Source organism: Mauremys mutica, chromosome 20, assembly GCF_020497125.1.
Source record: "Mauremys mutica isolate MM-2020 ecotype Southern chromosome 20, ASM2049712v1, whole genome shotgun sequence".
Lineage (NCBI taxonomy): Eukaryota > Metazoa > Chordata > Testudines > Geoemydidae > Mauremys > Mauremys mutica.
The window spans coordinates 8,695,215-8,718,251 of NC_059091.1; the positions used below are offsets into that span (position 1 = coordinate 8,695,215).

The 23,037-nt window shown below is 62.5% G+C and overlaps 1 protein-coding gene across 2 annotated transcripts in view; it reads right to left on the reverse strand.

Moving 5' to 3' along the window:
* ITGA5 (integrin subunit alpha 5) overlaps nucleotides 1-22,836 on the reverse strand; it is a 57,786-nt gene extending 34,950 nt beyond the window's left edge. The window contains exons 1-2 of one of the 2 annotated variants that reach the window (XM_044994768.1): nucleotides 22,615-22,836; nucleotides 3,921-4,051 (exon numbers count right to left, since the gene is read on the reverse strand). In XM_044994768.1, coding sequence (XP_044850703.1) covers nucleotides 3,921-4,051; nucleotides 22,615-22,769 — 286 coding nt within the window. In that variant the 5' untranslated portion in view covers nucleotides 22,770-22,836. Of the gene's footprint in view, nucleotides 1-3,920; nucleotides 4,055-22,614 lie in introns of both variants that reach the window. The other variant, XM_044994767.1, reaches the window with a different exon arrangement.
* Nucleotides 22,837-23,037: the final 201 nt, after the last annotated feature.

Genomic DNA, 23,037 nt, shown 5'->3' on the forward strand with positions numbered 1-23,037 from the left:
GTCCCAGAAAGGGATAGTCTCTCCCCTCCCACCAGCCCTTGCCAGCCCCAGGCAGGTCCTGCCTGCTGCCTGCAGCCCCCCCTTTCCCCCTGGGTGGGTCCCACATGCTGGGGGCTTCGCTCAGCTTTGCTTTAAGGGAAAACACAAGCAGAGATGAATTCTTGGAAGAGCAAGAACCCCCCATCTCCCACTACATGTACCCTCCACTACCTGCACTGTACCTCTGCCCCCACCCACAGTCCACACTGCAATCCCCACCCCCACACTGCACCCCTGCTCCCACCCACAGCCCACACTGCAACACCACCCAGCACTGCACCCCTGCCCCCACCCACAGCCCACACTGCAACCCCACCACAGCACTGCACCCCTGCCCCCACCCACAATCCACACTGCAATCCCCACCCCCACACTGCTCCCCTGCCCCCAGCCACAGCCCACACTGCAACCCCACCCCAGCGCTGCACCCCTGCCCCCAGCCACAGTCCACACTGCAACCCCACCCCAGCACTGCACTCCTGCCCCCAACCACAGTCCACACTGCAATCCCCACCCCCGCACCGCTCCCCTGCCCCCACCCACAACCCACACAGCAACCTCACCCAATCACTGCAACCCTGCCCCCACCCACAGCCCACACTGCAACCCCACCCCCGCACTGAACCCCTGCTCCCACCCACAGCCCACACTGCAACCCCACCCCAGTGCTGCACCCCTGCCCCCAGCCACAGCCCACACTGCAACCCCACCCCAGCACTGCATTCCTGCCCCCAACCAGTCCACACTGCAATCCCCACCCCCGCACCGCTCCCCTGCCCCCACCCACAGCCCACACAGCAACCTCACCCCAGCACTGCAACCCTGCCCCCACCCACAGCCCACACTGCAACCCCACCCCCGCACTGAACCCCTGCTCCCACCCACAGCTCACACTGCAACTCCCCACTGCACCTTTGCCCTCACCCACAGCAACCCCCTTCCCCCTCCCCTGCCCCCCTACCTCCACCCACTGCCCCCCACAACCTGTGCTGCAACTCACTCTGCCCCCTCAGCCCCACACTGCCCCCACCTCCTGTACTGTAAGCCCCAGGACTCCTCCCCCTATCTGCCCTCTTCCCCCTCCCAAACCCCTCCTCCCCTGCAGCGCACCCCCTGCCTTTGCCCACTGCCCCCCACATTGCCACACTGCCTCGGGGGGGCATCCCCAATCCCACCCCAGATGTCTCCTGCATCCCCCCTTCTTTCCCCTGGCCCCTGCCCTATCTTGGCTCCAGGGGGTGAATGAGCCCAGAGCCGCCTGGTTCATCATTAACTACTTATCTCAGGGTGAGGGATCATGGCCCAGAGCAAGAGGCCATGTGGCTCCAGCTGCTGGCAGGGTGCCGAGGGGGAGCAGAGCCAAGAGAGCCTCTGGAGACTGATCCGCCAGCGGGGCCGGGAGCCAGACGGGTCACGTCTGGCTGGAGCGAGAACAACGTTTGGTGCGCGGGGCGACAGCTCCCGTTGGGCCGCGTCCTGCTCTCCGGCCGTAACGCGATCGGCCCGGCCAACGAGCCAAGGAAAATCCCCTGGCTGCGAGCCAGCCAGGGCCCCATCCAAGCCGGCCCCTCCAGGGCACCGGCATCCCTGCAGCCGGGGAAACCCCGCTCCAGGTCACCCAGCCAGGCGCCAGCTCTGCAATCCAGCCGCAAAGCCCTCGCTTCCCTTTGCAAAGCTGGGTAAATATTTGTCCTGGGCCAGAGTGAGAGGCAGCCAGAGCCAGAGCCCTGCCCACGTGGGTGGGAGCAGGGGGTCCCCTCCCCCTCCCACAGCCTTTAGCCCGGGATCCCAGCTCCCCCTGATGGCACTGACTGTGCCAGGAGCTCCCCTCCTGACCCCCGGCCCATGGCTCGGTCCCCCAGCCTTGCATTGATCACTGCTGTGGGATCCAGCAGGGGAGCGACAGCAGGATGGATGTGCCCATCACAAGGGCGAGACCAGGACTTTGCACCCCACCTGTCCCCACGCAAAGTGATGCCAGGGCCTGAGCTGGGATCACCCCGTTAAAACCAGGAGGATGCTGGGAACAGGATGGCTGCCATGGAAACGCAGCCGCCTCTGGAGTGGGGCGCGTGGGATGTTTAACGGGGCACGGTGACAGCAGATGGTCGTTTGGGAAAGGAAGTGGCGAGGAAACACATAGCGGGAGGGAAGATGGGGGGGGCACAGGAAACATCTGAGCTGGGAGGGGCCAGCACCCCCCCAGCACAGCCCATCCTGGCAGCGCTGGGGGGCTGGGCTAGACAGAGGAGCCACCCCCTGTCGCTGGGATTACAGCTCATCTGGGCTCTCCCCTACCAGGGCCACTGACTGTCAGGCCGCTCAGCCTCCCCTGGCTAGGGGTTGGGATAGCCTGGGGCTGACGCCCTCCCCAAACCTGCCCCCCACCCCAACCTGATCCCCACCAGGAGCTCCCGGTTGATCTAGCAGGAGGCGCTGTGGGGAGCGGAGCAGGAGCACTGGCTGTGGGGGGAGCTCCCGGTTGATCCAGCAGGGGGCGCTGTGGGGAGCGGGGTGGGAACACTGGCTGTGGGGGGAGCTCCCGGTTGATCCAGCAGGGGGCGCTGTGGGGAGCAGAGCAGGAGCATTGGCTGTGGGGGGAGCTCCCAACTACCCCAGCCCAGCCTCTCCACCAGGGGGCGCTGTGAGACTGGGTGGGAATGCGTGGCAGATGGCACTGGGATGGGGGCTGGGTGCCATGGCCCCAGGGTGGGGCTGCACTGCCAGGTCCCTGGGCCCAGCCAGCAGAGGGGGCGGGGAGATGGTAGCAGGTTCCCCCCCAGCTCAGGTTTCTCCAAGGCAGAAAGTCTGTGGGGGTCGCGGGGGCTCAGTCTCGGGTCAATAGCAGCTTGCAGGCCGGCTCCTGGCCCCACATGGAGCTGACCAAGAGCAAGAACCAGCCCTCAGCTCTCAGCTCCCATTGCGCAGGCAGGCCAGGGCACCCAGCAGAACGGGGCCCGATCCCCCTCGGCACCGCCGCTGGGCTGGGTAACAACCGGAACCGCCTGGCTGGGGAGGGAGGAGACGGGCCGGGGCTGGGGAGTCTCATGTGGCAGCTTTCAAACCCAGAGTGGGCTGACCTAGGGGACAGGGCACAAACTCTGTGGAGGAGGGAAATTCTCCATGCCCCAGCCATGGGATCCCCTGATCCTGCCTAGGGCCTCAGGGCATCAGCCCTACATAAGTCATCTGATGGACAATAGAGAATCTCAATCCTGACCCACAGCCCCCCCATCCCAGCCCTCAGCTCCACCCCCCAGCTTTGCTGATGCCTCTCAATCATGACCCGCAGCCCCCAGCTGTCCCAGCCCTCGGCTCCACCCCCCAGCTCTGCTGATGCCCCTCAATCCTGACCCTCAGCCCCCTGCTACCCCAGCCCTGGGCTCCCCCACATCCAGCTCTGCTGATGCCCCTCAATCCCGACCCACAGGCCCCTGCTATCCCAGCCCTGGGCTCCACCCCCCAGCTCTGCTGATGTCCCTCAATCCCGACCCACAGGCCCCTGCTATCCCAGCCCTGGGCTCCCCCACATCCAGCTCTGCTGATGCCCCTCAATCCCGACCCACAGGCCCCTGCTATCCCAGCCCTGGGCTCCACCCCCCAGCTCTGCTGATGTCCCTCAATCCCGACCCACAGGCCCCTGCTATCCCAGCCCTGGGCTCCCCCACATCCAGCTCTGCTGATGCCCCTCAATCCCGACCCACAGGCCCCTGCTATCCCAGCCCTGGGCTCCACCCCCCAGCTCTGCTGATGTCCCTCAGTTGTTTGACAGGAGACTGCCCAAGGGGAGGAGCACAGCTGACAGTCCACCCCCGCCCCCTTCCCAGCTGCTGGATTGAACATACTGGCCCCTCCCCCCATGAAGCAGATGCGCCCCTTACCTGTCTGGTCAAATTCAATAGGGGTGCAGCTGCTGTTGCCCCGGTGCCAGGGGCAGTAGTAGACGGCCCCGCCCTGCGTGACATTGGGCTGGCTTGTGTTGGCCTTGGGAGCTCCGACGAGGATGCTGATACTGCTGGGGAAAGGAGGAGGGAAGGGCCATGAGTCGGAGACGGCAGCTGAGCTGGGCCCCTCTCCCCCAGCCACCCCAGGGTCCCTTCCCAGTTCCCAGGCTGCCTGCAGATGGGCCATGAGCCGCCGCTCCAGCGCCCGCCGTGCCCCCCGCATGCTCCATGGGCATGGCTGGTACAAGGGACTGTGGGAGCTGTCTGCAGAGCGCTGGTGATTGTTCTGCAGGTGAGGTCACTGTCTGCATGCCTGAGACCCCGGTATCCCCACTGTGAGCCCCCAGGAATTAGCATAACCAAGCTGAGAGCACAGGGGCTGGGGGATGCCCCATCTCTTCCCCTGCTCCCCCAAGGGCTGGGGCTGCCTCACTGGGCTCCAGCTGCAGACCCACTGCATGTCAATGATGCCCGTCCCCTGGGATGCCATTTGCACCACCCACCTTCCCCCCAGGAGACCGATACCGCCCCTCAGCACGGCTATGGCACCAGCTCCCTGGCCCCAGTGCTGTGGGGGGCATCGGAGCTGCAGTGACCGAGCAGCACTGTGGGGGGTGTCGGAGCAGCGCTGCAGCGACCGAGCAGCACTGTAGGGGCATCTGAGATGCTCCGCCAACCAAGCAGTGCTGGGAGGGGGGGTGTCGGAGCAGCACTGTAGGGGCATCTGAGCTGCGCTGCAGTGACCAAACAGTGCTGGGGGGGTGTTCGAGCTGCACCGCAGCGACCGAGCCACGCTGGCGGGGCGTTGGAGCTGCGCCGCAGCAACCAAGCAGCGCTGTGGCGGGCGTCGGAGCTATGCTGCAGTGACCGAGCAGCGCTGTGGGGGGTGACCGAGCAGCGCTGTGGGGGGGGTGTCGGAGCTGCGCCGCAGGGACCAATTAGCGCTGTGGGGGGGGGGTGTCAGAGCTGCGCCGCAGGGACCGAGCAGTGCTGTGGGGGGTGTCAGAGCAGCGCTGTGGGGGAGGTGTCGGAGCTGCGCCACAGGGACCAAGCAGCGCTGGGGGGAGGGGGGGGTTGGAGTTGCGCCACAGCAACCGAGCAGCGCTGCGGGGGGCATCAGAGCTGTGCCGCAGCAACCGAGCAGCCCTGTGGGGGGCATCAGAGCTATGCCGCAGCGACCGAGCAGCGCTGTGGCGGGGTGTCAGAGCAGCACTGTAGGGGCATCTGAGCTGCACCGCAGTGACTGAGCAGCGCTGGGGGGGTGTCAGAGCAGCGCTGTGGGGGGTGTTGGAGCTGCACCACAGTGACTGAGCAGCACTGTGGGGGGTGTCAGAGCTGCGCCACAGGGACCAAGCAGTGCTGGGGGGGGTGTCAGAGCTGTGCTGCAGCAACCAAGCAGCGCTGTGGGAGCATCAGAGCTGCACCGCAGCGACCGAGCAGCGCTGTGGGGGGCTGGTCCTTGGGACACTCCCATGGGAAAGTGACGGGGTTTGTTCATTAAGGAAAAGCGGCAGGAAGGAAACAAACAGCCACGGTCTCCGCAAACACTGGCTGCCTGTTCCTGATAAGGCCAGGAGGGCACAGGACCAGAAAGCAGAAGGACCAGAGCTGTTGAAAAAGGGACTTGCTCTTAAGAGAGGGGAGAGAATTGTTGCACCAGAGCAGCACAGGTACCCGCTGGGGTCTGGAGAAGCAGGACCACTGGGGGACGGCAGCATCGACAGGGGCCCGGACCTCTGCTTTGAAACAGGGCTGAACCGCTGCAATGAGCAGGTGGCTCGAGGGGTGGGGCGGAAGGGCTCTTGTGAGAAGACGCAGCTCTATCGCCCTCTGCACACCCCTCCCCATGGGGGCCCCACGCTCAGCTGCAGGGTCTGTAGCCAACCCTTGTCAGTGCCTGGGACAATGGGCCCTTGTTGTGGGCATCCAGGTGTGCACAGAGCAGTTGCATGGCTGCGATTCACCCGCCGGGACCCAGCCGGGCCTGGGACAGAGCTGAAACCAACTCCAGCCCGCAAGCCCCTGTGAGGCTTGTAAGACACGAAAAGCAGCTGAGGGAGAGCTGCTAGGAAAAGGTGCGTCTGACCAAAGGGTGAACACTTGTAACCCAGAAAGCACAGATCCCAACCCCGTCGGAAAAGGGGCGGGGGAGGTCTCAGTGCTGGGAGCGGGGAACACAGGGTAAGCCCAAGAGGGGAGATGGATTCCTTTCATAGGTACAGTCCTGGGGTTGGGAGACATCTCCACAGAGGGCCAGCCAATCTGCAGAATGCCCTACATCAGGGGCAGGCAACCTATGGCACACGTGCCGAAGGCGGTACGCGAGCTGATTTTCAGTGGCACTCACACTGCCCGGGTCCTGGCCACCGGTCCGGGGGGCTCTGCATTTTAATTTAATTTTAAATGAAGTTTCTTAAACATGTTATAAACCTTATTTACTTTACATACAACAATAGTTTAGTTATATATTATAGACTTAGAGGAAGAGACCTTCTACAAACGTTAAGATGTATTACCGGCACGTTGAACCTTAAATCAGAGTGAATAAATGAAGACTTGGCACAGCACTTCTGAAAGCTTGCCAACCCCTGCCCTACATCCTCACCTCACCAGACCCAGCAGTACCAAATCCCCAAAGGTACGATAGGCTTGAGAACCCGGACTGAAGGGAACACTGACGGGAAAGAAAAACCAGTGACTGAAAACATGCTAAGGTTCAGGAAGGAGCTGGAAGACACAAGGGGTATTGAACAAACCAGCCAGTCTAAACATCTTTGTAAACACCCAACTGCGTCCCCCCACCACCTCAGTTTCCCCTTCCATGCAGCAGACCAGGTTTATTATGGTTTCTCTGCTGTGATAAGCTTCAAGTCTTCTTACAGGTATTAGCTGAGAAGCAGCATTACCATATGGCCTCTTAACACAGGGTGAGTTCTTATTTACCACTCCTAGCATGTGCAAGATCTTCCCCCCAAAATCATGCATATTGCACCCTTTTTCTAGGGTTTGATCTCAGTGCCAGTTTTTTTGTCATCAGGTTTAACATTAACACCACATTTTTTTATCATGAGGTTTAACAGCAGCACCAAAGATACTTGTAAACATCCTCTTTCTCAACAGATGCCTGGGGCTGCTCAAAGGCATCAGCTAGAGACGCCATCTCATCCACAGTTTTTATATTGTTGTCCCATTGACACTGTTTCACATCATCTTCACATATGCTTAGGAAACGCTCCTGAGCAACAGGGGCAAACAGTTGTTCAAAACTTTCAGCACCTTTTCCTCTCACCCATTTTCCCATCAGATCTTTCATCCAGTGTACGTATTCCCCATTACTCAGACCAGCACCCCTCTGAAGGTTTCTAAATTTCACCCTCTGCGTTTCAGAGGTGATCTGGAATTGTTTCAAAACTATTTCTTTGAATCTGCAGTAATGTAAAGCATCCTGAATTGGCATTTCATTGACTACATCCAGAGCTTTACCAGTTAACTTTGCAAACAGGGTAGGGATTCTCTTGTCATCGGGAATCTCATGAATTGTGCACAGCCTCTCAAAAGCAGTAAAATATTCTGTGACCTCGTCTGTCTCTTTGTATGCAGAACACAACTGGTCCCATTTGCGGACTTTTGGAGAGATGCAAATAGTTGGGCTTGGTGGTTTCTTGGTGGGGGGACCCCCAGAGCTGTAGGCGGCAGGGGTATCCTGCAGCCCCCAGCTGCTGCAGGCAGCAGGGGCCCTGGCAGCTCCCAGTTGTGGGTGGGGGGACCCTGGAGCTCCTAGACGCAGCTGCCCCGCTGCAGGAGGTGTGGGCACCCACAGGTCCCCATTTTGTCACATATATTTTCAGTGAGTCAGGGCTAGGTCACGGCTTCCGTTAATTTTTCTTTATTGCCTGTGACCCGTCTGTGACTTTTACTAAAAATATACATGACAAAATCTTAGCCTTAAGTGTGATGTGTCTGGTACAAAGTCTGCCTTGGGAGGTATCACTGAAACTTGATCCACTGAACATTACTCCCCTGTTGGATTGTAATGTGCTAGCATTGTATGGGAAGTTATGAGGTTTTGCTATGTGCGTGTTACTGAAATATGTTGTGAGGTTGGGAACGCCTGCAGCCGCCTTTCAGTGGCAACAAAGGAGCACCTAGTGAGACAGATTTACATCAGCACCAGCCTGACATGTCTCAGTGGCCCTTACACCCCACGCCACAGCAAGGATCTTCCTAGCAGCTGGAGGAAAGTTTAAAAGAGGGACAATGACATCATCCCTTGGCCTCTCTCCTCCCACATCTCAGCGTCTGGAAGACAAAGACTTTGAACTGGGGAGATTGGTCCCAGGCTGGGAAGGGAATCCAGCCAGTGTACTGAGAACTGTGAGCTGCTATAACATCTCTTAGGGTGAGAGACTGCTTGATTCAAATCTTGCTTAGTCTGTTAAAGTTCGAATTTAGACCGGGGTGGGGAACCTTTATTCTATTGGGGGCCACTGATGCACAGAAAAAATCAGTCGCAGGCCACACGCAGCCCCGTGCGGGGGGAGGCGTGGAGCCTCGGGGCTTCCCCTAGGCTCCGGGGTGGGGCCAGAAATGAGAGGTTCAGGGTGCGGGAGGGGGCTCCGGGTTGGGGCCGAGGGGTTTGGAATGCGGGAGCGGGCTCAGGACTGGGGAAGGGGGTTGGGGTGCGGGCTCCGGCTGGGCTCGCGGTCGGTAGCTCCCCTCATGCCCTGGCCTCGTGCCGCTCCCAGAAGCAGCCATGATGTAGCCATGTGGCTCTGTGCTGTGCGCGCTGACCGCACCCGCAGACAATGCCCCTGCAGCTCCCATTGGCTACAGTTCCCAGCCAATGGGAGCTGCAGGGGCGGCGCCTGTGGGCAGGGATAGGCAGACATGGACTCTGACCTTTCTTGATCGCCCCTGCACTTAGTGGCTGCAGGGGCACCCTCGCTTCCCCCGCAGGAGGGCGAGCCGGCACTCTAGGCTCCAGCCCCATGTGGGGCACCGAAGCTCAGGGCTTCCAGCCCACAGTGCGGAGACTTGCCACAGGCCAGATGAAATTAAGCAGGGGGCCAGATCCGGCCCACGGGCCAGAGGTTCCCCATCCCTGATTTAAACTGTGTTTCTAGTTTTATTTCTTAGGTAACCAACTTTGATCTCAATGCCTGCTACTTATAATCACTTCAAATCTGTCTCTCTGTAGTTAATAAATCTGTTTTATATTTTACTTAATGGTGTAGTTTCGGTTGACGTGCTCAGGGAATCTCAGCTCAGGTTAACAAGGGCTGTTGCAGATCCATTATCCTTTGTCAGAGTGACAAATGAATTAATGAGCTTGCACTGTCACTGGCATAGCAGTGTGCGAGACAGCTCAGGCAGGAGAGTTAAGGGGATACAGCAGTCCCACAGTTCCAGGTTGTACCCCGGGGATCTCATCACAGCCTCCCCATGGGAACTCGTACCGAGAAGCTGCGGGACCCACTCATGCCAACAGGCCAGATAGAGAACATTGTGCCCAGCACAGCAGGAGATGCCAGGCAACCCTCAACATCACCCAGCAGCACATCCCACCCAGCACCAGCCTCAGCCCAACACTCACCCCCACCTCCCCAAGGGCTCAGGTGTGGGTGGGAGGAGCTGAGCCATCGCTGGTGGGTCAGGGGATGAGGAGACGGGGGTTCAATTCCTGGCTCTGCCTGGCCTCCCTGACCCTGACCCTGACCTCGGGCACGTCACAACCTGGGCCTCGGCTTCTGTCAGTAACGCGGGAGAAACATCCTTCTTGTCTCTGTGAACTGTCTGGGGCAGGGATTGTGTCTGTCCATGCAGCGTCTGGCACGAAGGGGCCCCCGAGCTCAGCTGGGGCTGCCGGGCGCTCCCCTTAGACAAGCACCTTCTAACCAGAGCCAGGGGAAAGCAGGTCCAGCTCGGCTGGGGGCCGCGCGAGCCCCAGCGCTGGGGGCTCTGGGCCCATCACCACACACACAGGGCCGGTGCTGCAGTGGGCTGGCAGCACCTCAGTGGAGCAGGGGCTGGGGGTCCAGGCACAGAGCCGCAGCAGCTGCTCCGCCTAATCCCAGAGGGAAGCTACTAGCCAGGAAGGGCCAGTGCCAACTCCCGGGGTGAATGGTTTGGTCTGTAAAAGGCAACTGACTTGCTGTTGGCGAGGGGCCCCCCCAAAAACGATTGCCCGCTCCCCCACCCAGGGCACAGAAAAGGGGGTTAAAAGCAACAAGCTTCTGTGTGCAGCAGTGAGTGTCGGGTCAGTCCCTGCAGAGCTGGAGGGCGCCCCACAGGGCAGAGGGGCAGGGTGGAGAGGTGCCATCCAGCCCTTGCAGGGCACCAGGCTTCTCCCTCACTAATGGCCCCGGCCCTGGAATAAGGGAGGGCACTTCACTAGGGAGAATCTGATTGTGCAAGACCGGAGACACGGTGAGAGTGGGGGCTACTGGTTAGAGACGAAGTCAGGACTCCTGGGTTCTAGCCCTGGCTCTGGAGGGTGGGTGAGTCTAGTAGGTTGGAGTGGGGGGGAGTAGGAGCCTGGACTCCTGGGTTCTAGCCCTGACTGACACAGACTCTCCATAGCCTTGGGCACCTCACTGCACCTCAGTTTCTCACCCATGAGCTGGCCCCACCTCTACTAGCCTCTAGCAAGCGGCTGTGTGGCTTAGTTCACAGCTGGTCTGTGCTCTGGGACCCTTGGGTGCTATGTAATAATTATACTGAAAGGAAACGGACATGCAGCTCCTGGGCTTTCCGCACACAATGGGCAGCTAGAGACTCTCGGGCCAAACGAAGCAGCGGGGGCCTCCCCTGGAAAAGTCTGCGAGAACTGGCTGCTCCCTGGAGCACAAAGCAGGCTCCCGGCCGCCCTGCAGTGCTGAGGGCGCAATCAGTGACCCCGGGAATGCCAAGCCCCGTGTGGATCTGCCCAGCAGGGCGGGGAGTCACACAGGCACTCAGAAGATGCAGACACAGCTGCACACCTCCTCCCTCTTCCCTCTAGCTGGGCACCAGGGGAAGCTCCCTGCCTTTGCCAGCCAGGCCCCAGGAGCAGCAGAACCCTCTAGGATCTGGGGGGTATGGGGTCCCCCAATGCAGAGGGGACACAGAGGTGGATGGGCAGAGCTGAGGGGGCCATGGCACAGTGGCAATGTCTCATGTAAAATCCCAGCTGCTGGGGGCACGCTCCCAGGGCACAGCCTGGCCCCCATTCTCTGGACCAGACCAGGGCTCCCATGCTGGCTGTGGAGGGGGCATCACTCTGGGTCTCCCCTCCAACCCCACATCAGGCTCTCTCCAGAGCCAGGGTGCAGGGAACGGCTGGGCTCCATCCTGGGAAGCGAGGGAGTCTAGGGGCAGCTGACTCCAGCCGCGTCGCTGGACGGGCCGGGGCTGGGAGTCCAGCCGCGCAGGGCGCTTGTTGGCGTGGGCTGAGCCGGGAGCTCCTGGCTGGTGGGGAGCTGGGACCTGGCTCCCCGTGAAGTTAAAGGCTGAGCCGGGTGCTGGCAGGAGGGAGAGACGATGTTAGCTGGAGCCGGCCCAGGCCCTGCAGCTGAGGATACCAGTGGATGGTTCTTCCATCTGGTGCTCCCAGGCCTCTGCTGGACACAGGGACCCTGTACGGAGCGAGCCAGGCGGCTACTCCTGAACCCATCAGAATGAGGCCCTGCCCCTGCCCCGCGGCGATGGCACCAGCACCCACACTCTGCTCAGGGTGGCGCAGGCCAGGCAGTGCTGCTGGCCCCCACAGGCAGAGATCTCGACCCATGTGCCTTGGAGCCCCATTGCCCCTCCCCCTCAGGCTGGGGACCAGGCCGTGGCAGCCTGATGGGCTAAGGAACTGCTTTGAAGCAGACAAAGGTTCGAATCCCAGTGGGTGCGACTCAGCCCTGCCGTCCCCCGAGGCACATGGGATGAGCTGGAGGCCTCAGGGAGCCCCAGAGCTTGGCCTGTTCACACCCGGTGTGCATGGGGAGTGCTCTGGTACATAGGCGCCGACTCTGTGGGTGCTGCAGGACTGGAGCACCCACGAGGAAAAATTGGTGGGTGCTCTACACCCACCGGCAGCCAAGCTCCCCGACCGCCACCCCAGCTCACCTCACCTCACCTCCGCCTCCTCCCCTGAGTGTGCCGCATCCCTGCTTCTCCGCCCAGCGCTTGCTGCCGCAAAGCGGCTGCATTGGCGTAACAAGCTGTGGGAGGGAGGGGGGAGGAGCGGGAACGTGGCACGCTCAGGGGAGGAGGCGGGGAAGAGGCAGGGCCGGGGCGGGGATTTGGGGAAGGAGACCAATAGGGGCAGGGAGGGGGCAGAGTTGGGGCGGGGACTTTGGGGAAGGGGTTGGAATGGGGGCGGGGCAGGGGTGGAGGCGAGGCAGGGGCGGGGTCGAGCACCCACCAGCGCCAGGAGAAATTGGCACCCATGCTCTGGCATCACCCTGGGCAGGCAGCTCCCCCACTGCTCCCACAAGGGGTCAGGGGGCTGCCAGGGAGACCAGGCCACAGCGGACTGAGCCTTCCTGGGCATGCTGCAAACAGGACCCTCAGCCCCTGGAGAACAGCTCCCGTCCAGGCCCAGCCCACCCCAGCCACTCTCCCCTGTGTCCCTGCCACATGCTGCCCCCGCAGCTAGTCCCTCCAAGGCAGGCCAGGGCCCAGCAGAGCTCCTGGCAGCACTCGGACCACAGGCCCTGCCACGCCCTCCTGTGCTTTACACGGGTCCCTCCCGCACGGCGCCAAGGCAGGTAGCGCAGGAGCTGGTCACGCTGCCAACGGGGATCCTGCCCCACGACAGAGTTCCTGCGCTGGCCACGAATCCACAGCCCTGCCAACGCCCGTCAGTCCTGCCCCCCAGCCTCCAGATCGGGGCCTCACGCGGTAACCGGGAAGCAGCGAACTGAGGTGATGCACGTAGAGACTGTTTGTCACCCAAGGAGCTAAGGGGACGCGCCCGAGTCTGCACACACGCTGCCTGGCATTGCTATCAGCACCGGGGTTACGGTGCCAAGGGCGCCAGCCAGGACCAGGGCCCTGCGTGCCAGGGGCTGCACAGACAGTCCCTGCCCCAGGGTTTGCAATGCACAGGGCAGACAGGGTACAGCAGGGTTGAGACAGATGGGAGTTGGGAGGAGGGAGACAACAGGTGACAAAATGAACAAAGCTGAGAAGGGAAGGGGAGGGGCCTCTGCTGCCTTTCCTGGCCCAGAGGGGATCCTCACTGTGGGGATCAGGGGGTGGCTTTATGCACATTTACAGGGTAGGGTGGAGGGGCCGGGGCTGGAGCAAAGGGGTTGGGATCCAGGCCGGCAGGGCCGAGGGCTCGGTGAGCCAGCAGATCCCGCAGATGGGGCAGGCTGAGATGGGGAAGGGCCCTAAAGGTAACGGCAATTCAGCTGATGTCTGTGCAGCCAAACTAGTCCAGGTTGCCACAAGTCCAGGCCAGGCGCCAGCCCCACCCAGCTCTGCAGGTCCCGGGGGGCGGGAATTGGACCTGGACGGAGACCCGCCCCCTCAGAGTAAAACCCCCTCAAAGAGCAGCCAGGGGCCCCCAGCAGTGGCTTGGGGGAAGTTACCGAGGGCGACCCAAGGGCGCCAGAACCTTTGTGGCAGTGTGTTGGGGGACGCAGGCTGCGGGGGGCTCAGCCCAGCTGTCCCAGGGTGGCTGCAGGCAGCACAGCGGCCCTGGAACCCGGCCCGGGACAGGCAGGGGTTTGGGGAGCCTGTCCCCCCACTCTCCCCCCAGCCAGGGGAGCTGGGCTGAGCCTGCCGGGCGGGGGAAGGAGGGGAAGGCCCCGGAGGCCTGGCCAAGGCAGAGCTCCAGCAGAGCAGAGGCTGGGCACAGCAAGGGGGCGGGGGGAGGGCTAGGCCATCAAAGGCCCCATGTCTCTGAAGGGGGAGGGGGCACCTGTTGTTTCTTTCCCTGGAGCCCCCTCCCCCGCCCCCTGGGAATGAGCTGGAGAACAAAGGCAGCCCAAGCCCTTGCTGGCCCCCACATCCTCACTCCAGGGGCCGGTGGGAGAGGGGCAGGCCAAGGGGATGGGGACATGGGAAGGGGCAAGAGGCAGGATCCCTGGACTGGGAGGCACAGGCACCATGGGGGCGAGAGACAGAGCTGCCCCCCCAGCACCCACAGATAGGGGGGTCGGGGGCTCAGGCCCAGATTGTGCAGCACCTTTGGGTTTGGGGAGCAGAGTTCCAGGGCCTGGACCCTACAGCCGGCCCATGGGCGCCAGGCTGGGCTCCCGTGCTGCAGCTTGGGGGGTGGGGGGATGTTACACCCCCCATCTGGACTCTTACCCAGGCCCGCTTGTCTCGGCCCGCCAGCTCATGCCCCCTGCTAACAAGCGGCATGTCCAGGGGCGGCTCCAGGCACCAGCCCAGCAAGCGCGTGCCTGGCGCAGCAAACCGCAGGGGGCGGCCGTCTGGCAGCCTTTGGCGGCGTTTCTGCAGGAGGTCTGCCGGTCCCGTGGTTTCGGTGGCAATTCAGCGGCGGGTATCCCATAGGCGTGGGACTGGCAGATCACCCGCAGAACCGCCACCGAATCCGCGGGACCGGGGCAGACCTCCCGCAGAAACGCCGCCAAAGGCTCCCTGACTGCCGTGCTTGGGGCGGCAAAAACCACAGAGCCGCCCCCGGGCATGTCCTTGCCATGGGGTTCTATAGGGGCCCAGGACTGCCCCACAGCCCAAACCAAGCCCAGGATCCAGGCTTCAGCCGCCTGGAATGGGACCCGCCAGAACCAGGCTCCGCCCATGCTGACACACGGGGATCCCCAGCCCAACCAGACCCAGCACCCTGGGAGGCGCCTGTCACAGAGACTGAGATGCCAGCTTAAAGGTGATCCAGGACCAGAACCGTGGTTCTGCTTTGGGCCTGATCTCCCATTTGTGGAGAGGAGAGAGAGGGAAGTGAGGTCTGGTGGGCTAGTGCAGGATGGTGGGGGTGGGTGTTAGGACTCCTGGGTTCTGATCCTGACTCTTGACACTGAATCACTCACAGCATGGGCAAGTCCCTGCCACTCTCTGCCTCAGTTTCCCCTCCGAAGTAGGGCTGATAACTCTCACCCTCCCCTTCCCTGATGGGCTGGAGGATTCATGAGAGCTGGAAGATCACTGTGAACACAAGACACACCAGACACCCTCAGAGCATCACAGCAACCCTGCACACACCTCTCCTGTCAGGCGGCTCCCCGTGGGGTGGGGTGGGGCTAGGACCCCAGCTTCCCCTCCTTGCCAGACTATTTATCAGACCAGCCGGCCTCTCTGTCTCTTCCACTGCTCCAAGCCCTACCGCCTATTAACCCATTCACGCCCAGGCACAGATCCCTTCCCCAGCAGCACTGGGGAAATATCCACATCTACACAAAGCTGGCAGGAAGGGACCAGAGAATACTTCATGGGCTGGCAACAGTGCTCAGGGGTGCCAGCAGCTCAGTAGAGGGTGGAAAGCCCCAGAGGGCAAATGACCAGCCAAGCCCCGGGCAGAGGGTCTGGATCCCATGTGGGGCAGCTTAGACCAGCTGGGCCATGGGAGCAGCATGTTGAATGGTGGGACCCCAGACAGCGCCCACCCTGACCCCGGAACAGACCCTACATCAGACCTGCACAACTCGTAAAGCAGCGAGGGCCATATTACTCCAAAGAAAACAGCTGAGGGCCAACCCCCCCCCAGCCCTGCCAAGCCCCCCCGAAACACATCTCCCCCAGCACCGCCCACCCCGCGGAAACAAACCCTCCTTCCCCAGCGCTGCCCCACCGAAACAGCGGTATTGAACCTTGCTAATATGTTATAGCGGGTCCCTAAGGTAGTATAATAAAGGTAAAAGAAAAATGTCTTTTTGCTTGAAGTAGAATAAGCTCTTCCCCCTACTTTGTAATCAATGGCCCTGTTGAATGACTGAGGTGGGACTGAGGAAGGCAGCACCTCCAGGCAGCTGCACCCTTGGAGAGGAGATGGGAGCTGGCAGCCAGACCAGATCAGTAGAACAGGTCAGCCACTGACTCCTCGCTCGCCCCCTCAGCCCCCAACCCCCCTGGCTCACCTCCTCACCCCCCCCCGCCACTGCCCACCTGCCTCTTCAGCCCCCCTCCCTCACCCACCACTTGCCTACTCACTCCCCGCGGGCCGCACCCTGAGCCCACGCGGGCCGCATGTTGTGCAGGCCTGCCCTACATACACCCCCACCCCTAGAACACAGGGAGGGTTGAGACCCCAGAGAGCTCCTGTGTGACGTCCCCCCGACGTCCCCCACCCCCGAGCGTCCAGGGAAGTGAGCTTCCCAGGGACTGAGGCAACACTGGGAGCAGGTGTTGGCTCATTCAGCCTCAGGGTTGTGGCTGTCAGCCCCCCGCCCCCCACCTCCACTCCTTGGCTGTGCCCAGTGGGGTGGGCTCCTGACCCATGGCCGCTGGGCTTTGCTGTGCGGAGCGGGCTGTGACGTCTAGGGATGGGCCTGCTGATCCCGGCATGTGGGGGTGGAAAGAGCTGACCATCAGTGCCTTGCCTGGGTTTAGGAAAAGTCTGGCTTGTAGCGCTCGGGTGTGCCTGTGTGTGCCACTGCCCCTCGCTGCCTGGCGTGGCACCGCTCACCCTGACTCCGTCCTAGGGTGGGAGTCTCCCTTAGTCCAGCTCTCGGGACTGGGGCTTTCGGAGCAGGGGGATCCTGGTTCTCTCCCTGCAGCCCACAGGAATCGCCGAGCGGCCAGGACTGCCCATGGCATGGGTCCCCGGTGCAATCCCTTTCCTGTCTGTCTCTCCCTCTTCCCGTCTCTGTGCACTCTGGCTGGCAGCAGAAGCCGCGCAGTGAGTCAGGCTGTTCCCGGAGCCCTGGCTCCCAGCCGCCCCAAACCACGGAGCAGGAGCAATGTGTGAGCGAATGCTGCTTTCCCAGGAGAATCCCAGCCCGGATGCTGCACAGCCTCTGCTCTGAATCAGCTGACCCAGTCCCCAGCTGGGACCTTGTGGGTTACCAGCTGAGCGTAATCCCAACCCTTCTTCCACGGGGGCTGGCAGGCCGACCTGCTCTCCCCAACAGCAGGGGCCAGCAGGTAAACCCACTCTGTCCAGAGGCATATTGTGCTGGGGAGGAGCAGGCTGCCATCAGCTGGGCACCGTGCAGGGCAGCAAGGCATGCTGGGAATGATGCCAGCGTATATGGAGCTGCCTGGGAGAGAGCAGAGGCCAGCACTGGCTATGGGGGCTCTGTGGTCCATGGAGAGAGACAGGGGCTCTCCAGCCAGGACTGAGGGGCTGTGAGTGATTCAGAATAGGCTCTGCTGGGGTGCTATGGTCAGTCAGGAAGCGCCCCCCGCGTGGGAGGGGGTGCGAACCCCAGAGCAGAGATTGGCTGAGCTCCGGGCTGAGCTGCTCTGGGTTGGAAGATCAAGGAGAGCCCCCACCCTGCCTGCAGATGGGTCCCGCACCCGCCTTGCCTGCCTGGGGGGTTCCCAGACCCTGCCTCCCCCTCCCCCCAGGAGCCTGGACGAGGGCCCCTTTCTGGGGTGCCTCGGGGGCCCGAACGCAAGAGGCTCTGGGAGCTCAGTGTACTGAGTTCAGCAAAGAGAAGGTTCAGGGCTGACGGTCCCGGTCTCTACAATGGCCTCTGCAGTCTAGCAGAGAAAGTCTAACGCACGCCAGTGCCCTGGCTGCTGAAGCCAGATCAGCTCAGACTGGCCATAAGACGTGAATGGTGGATTCTCCATCACTGGCCATTTTAAATCGTTTGGACGAGCTCAAGCCGGCGCTAGCCCCGCGCAGTCCTGCAGCCTGTGCTGTGCAGGTCAGGCTGGATGGCCACATGGATTATGAAATCTGACTGGCATGGACTGGCCCACAGCCAGGCAGAGCTCTTGGGCAATAAGCTAATGGCTTATTTATGGTTGTGTATTTAACCCTTTGGTGCCCAGGGCTGTGCTAAGTGGGCAACCCCTTTCTGTAGCAGGGAGCTGTGGGCTACCCCCCGGCATAGCCAGCTGATGCCCCCCATTCCAAGGGGGCAGGGTGCGTAGCTTGCCGCCACCACCCCCAGGGAACACAGGAAGGACAGCAAGGCTGGGAGGCCACAATGTCACTGCACTGGGCAGTACCATTATCCCCCATAATAGATGGGGAAACTGAGGCACGGGGTGGGGTCACTGGCAGAGCAGGGGCTAGAACCCAGGAGTTCTGCCTCCCAGCCCCACAATCAATCCAGCAGATCAACCTTGTGAAATCTGTTCCTTGCTGTCAGGAGCACTAATGTCTGCTGCAGCCAAGCCCGACAAGGCCTCTTCCTGGGGTCCCCATGCAGAGACCCTCCCCCGGCAGAGCTGCTGGGGCCTCACAGAGCTGCTTGCTGCTTTCTGCAGCGAGCTCTACAGTTAGAGCAAGGCAGGACTGGGAACCAGGACTCCTGGGTTCTGCTCCCAGCTCTGGCACTGCCTTGCTGTGTAACCCTGAGCGAGTCCCTTCCCAGCTCTGTGATTCACTTTCCTCTTCTATTAAGTGGGATAATTACCCAGGGCTGTGAAGCAGAAATGCTACCAGAGACCTCCCCACTCTCTGGAAACCAGTGCCCGGGACAGAGCATCCCAGTGCCAGTCGCTTCCAGCCCCACACCCTCCCCCTGACCCAGTGCCACGGGCAGCCTCTGCCAGCCCCTTCAACAGGAGGAGGGGAAACTAGCGAGCCAGGTGAACGTTCTGCCTCCCCTGTATCAGGCGGCGCCCAGATCAGCGCTGCGTGAGGGACCAGGACGTCCAGGCCAGGAAAGAGATGACGTGTTGAGCGAGAAAAGGAAATCAGTGACATTTGCGAGGTTTCATTACAGGATGCACCGATTTGGCTGCAAGGGGGTTGGGAAATAGTGGCACTGCATGTGAAGGGGGTGGAGAATTGGCAGCACCGGACATGGGACCCACCCAAAAAAAGAAAAAAATCACAGAACCCTGGAATCCACAAACCAGACCTCAGGATGACAACGTGCTTGCCACCCAAAGCGCATCACCCAGGAGGGGGAATTGAGCCTCACAATCAGCCAGCCCCCTACCTCGGCCAGTACCAATAGCCCCACGGCACAGAGGAGGAAAACATGCCCAGAAGAATGATTTACACAGTGAGTTAGGAGCTGAGCTGGGGACAGAATCCTGGCATCCTGACTCCCAGCCCTCTGCTTTAACCTACCCACTAGATCCCACTCCCCCCCTCCCCAAAGCCAGAACCCAAACCCAGATATCCTGACCCCCAGCCCCCTGCTCTAAAACCCACTAGACACACACTCTCACACACACCCCGAGCCAGAAACAAACCCAGGAGTGCTGACTCCCAGCCCACTGTACTTTTAGCTACCAGACCATGTGCTCCTAAGGAGCCAAGCACCGTCTCTGGGAATGATCAGAGATGGGAGTGATTTTAGCCCCTGAGTGTTGGTTGTTTCAGAGCTGGGGTGTTGGGTTGGGCCCTCTCTCTCTGACCCCATGAGCAGACAGGGAGTTAAGTGCCCAGCAGCCTGCAGATTCAGGTCACGCTGGGGGCTGCTCTCTCATCGCAGGATGCTGGGACATGGCCCAAAAGGGACCCACCCAGCACCATTCTAATGCAGCCACCTCTGGGGTAGAGCACAATAGCCAGCACACCTGCCAGCCACGGGGCAGGGATTTCGGCTGAAGACAATGGGGGCTAGACTGCTACTCGCCCCGACAGCGCCCTGAGGTCTGCGCCTGGTGCCCCAACATGCCCCGTCCCAGTAATCGCACTGTGGGTTCCAAGCAGTTTGCTTGGCAGCTGAAAAGGTTAACACCCCGCTAGAGGGGAAGTGGCTCTTACACCCCCAGCCCCTGCTGCAGGGGATGAGCCACCAGGGCAGGGCAGACCCTCAGGCCAATCAGCCCAGTGATACCAGGGGCTGGAGGCACTTTCCTGGCCAATAGATGACGGGGGGGGGGGGGGAATGGGGACAGGGTGGTTAAGCCAATAGGATCAAATGGCAACAGCTGCCTTTGGGGGGGGGGGGTTGGGCTTTACCCTCTCAGCTGCCCCTTGGCTCATGCATGCTGGGGCTTTAACAAGCTCAGCCTGACCCGTGCTGGGAGCTCCTGGAGTCAGAGCAAGTAGGGACCATGACTGGAACAGAGCACACTCACGAGGGGCATCTCCATGAGAAAGCTCCCTGGGCTGGCTGCCTGCCACAGGCCACGGGACACTGCTCTCCCCAGCTCCACCCTCCCCACTGGATCAGAGCCACCAGGCCCCACACCCACTCAGCGCCTCCAGGGCAGGGAAGAGCGAGGCTTTGATAAGTGGAATTCCCAGGAGCAGCATCTCGGTCGGAATCAGGACTCCTGGGTTCTATCCCCAGTTCTGGGAGGGGAGTATGGTCTGGGGGTTGGGGCATGGGAGTCAGGACTCCTGGGTTCTCCCCCCAGGTCTTGAGATTAGAGCAGGGGGATTGGGAGCCAGGACTCCTGGGTTCTCTCCCCAGCTCTAGGAGGGGAGTGGGGTCTCGGGGTTCAAGCAGCAGAGCTGTGAGGCAGGATTCCTGGGTTCTATTCTTGTCTCTGGAGGAGGACAGGTCTAGTGGTTTGAGTGGTGGGGCTGGGAGCCAGGACTCCTGGGTTCTAGTCAGAACTGACTGGCGTTGAGAAGAACCAACTAAGGGCTTGTCTACAGTGGCAACGACTTGTGTAGGAGTCTCCCATCGCTCTAAAAAACCCACCTCTACGAGGGGCGTAGCTCCCAGCGCTGGTGCACCGTCTACACTGGCATGTTACAGCGCTGAAACTTGCAGTGCTCAGGGGGGTGTTTTTTCACACCCCTGAGCGAGAAAGTAGCAGCGCCGTAAAGTGCCAGTGTAGACAAACCCCAACACCCTTAGCCTGGGAACACTGCTCTGGCTGTGGCTCACCCCACAGGGCTAGGTGTCAGGACACCCAGTGTCACCCACTCCCCCCGCCCTTGATTACACAGCACCATGAACCGGAGCCGGCTGAGCTCTGGAGCAGGGCCGCCCAGAGGATTCAGGGGGCCTGGGGCAAAGCAATTTCAGGGGCCCCTTCCATTAAAAAAAAGTTGCAATACCATAGAATACTATATTCTTGTGGGGGGCCCTCTGGGGCCTGGGGCAAATTGCCCCACTTGCCCCCCCCCCGCGGCAGTCCTGCTCTGGAGGGGTCCTGCCCTCAACCCTGCCACGTTCACTGGCACGAGGGCCCCGATCCCTGGCACCTTCAGCCCTTGGTTGCTTCCTCCGCCCGCAACCCAGCAGGACCTCGCGGGAGGCAGATTCGCCCCCACCCTGATGGGCGTGGACCACGGGCCGGCTCAGGAGGGGGATGGGGAAATGCAGGGGCGGTTCAGCCCTGGCCCGGGAGACGCCACCTCCAGCCCCCCATCGCTCCGTGTTAGCAGCTCGCCAGGGACTCCAGCATCCCCTCCAGTGCTCGCAGTTCCTATGCCCCCCTCGGGGCTGCCACGGGGGGGGCACGAATAACCTCCCCAGCCCAGCTGCCCTCTCCCAGGGAGCCGCCCGCACACACACCGGTCCCTGCGCCGCCAGGAGAAAGCGCCTCCAGCGCTGGAATTCCGCCTGCTCCGAGTTACAAGGGAAGGAGCCGATCCCCAGCTCCGATTACAGGAAACGCTCCGTTCCCAGCCTGTTCTGTGCGGGGCCGAGGGGCGGGGGGATCCCACCGGAGCGCGGGGCTCGGGCTGCAGCGTCGCCCACCCGGCCCCGGGTCCCCACGCGCGCCCTCCCCGTGGGGGGATCCCGCGAACGGGATCGGGCCCGGGAGCGGAGGGCTCGGGGGGACCGGAGCGCCGCGGCCGGGGCTCCAAGGAGCGAGCCGGGACCGGACGGGACGGGTAACGGTGCAAACAGCGCCGGAGCCGCGTGTCCAGACCGGCGGAAAGAGGCGGAGTCCCGCCAGGGGAGCTGGGAGCTGAGCCCGGAAAGTCAGAGCTGGGCAACCCCCCCACCCCGGATATACACGGGGGCAACAGGGGGCCGTGACCCCCCCCATATACCCCGCCCACAGGGGGCCGGGAACCCCCCACTCCTCCCTCCCGGCGCTAACAGGGGGCCGCGAACCCCCCAGCCCCGGCGCTAACAGGGGGGGCGCGATCCCCCCCATATACCCCGCCTACAGGGGGCCGCGATCCCCCCACTCCCACCCGCCCCGGCGCTAACAGGGGGCCGCGAACCCCCCAGCCCCGGCGCTAACAGGGGGGCGCGATCCCCCCCATATACCCCGCCTACAGGGGGCCGGGAACCCCCCACTCCTCCCTCCCGGCGCTAACAGGGGGCCGCGAACCCCCCAGCCCCGGCGCTAACAGGGGGGGCGCGATCCCCCCCATATACCCCGCCCACAGGGGGCCGGGAACCCCCCACTCCTCCCTCCCGGCGCTAACAGGGGGCCGCGAACCCCCCAGCCCCGGCGCTAACATGGGGGCGAGATCCCCCCCATATACCCCGCCTACAGGGGGCCGCGATCCCCCCACTCCCACCCGCCCCGGCGCTAACCGGGGGGGCGCGATTCCCCCCCCCCCCCATCCCCCGCCCACAGGGGGCCGCGAACACCCCCCTCCCCCGACCCTTTGATACAATTTGTTCTTCAACAAGGTGCCAAGACTCTGAAGCCGGGGGCGGCCCCGCCGCTCGCTCACCTCTGGGGCTCCGGGAGGTAGAAATCCACGGCGAAGCCGAAGAGGCTGCCCGGGGCTCCGCGGAACAGCGCCGGCCCGGCCACGTCCAGGTTGAAGGCGCGGGCGGGCGGCAGGGCGAGCAGCAGCAGCGGCAGCAGGGTCCCGGGGGGCGGCATGGCGGAGCCCGGCGCGCTGGCTGCCCCGCTCCCGACGCGCAGGCAGGACCTTGCGGGAGCAGGGCTCCGAGACCCCTCCTGGAAGCGCCCGCAGGGTGTTTCCACCCCCCCCCAAAGGGAGGAGTCACCAGCCGCGGCTGCGCCCACCCCCTGCCTGCGGGGTGGATCTCGCGGAGCGAGGATGGGGCGGTTTTGGAGAACACGACACCGCTGGCACGGGCCGGGCCGAGGGCAAGCCCGGGACCCCGGCGATGGGCCGGGGAGGGTC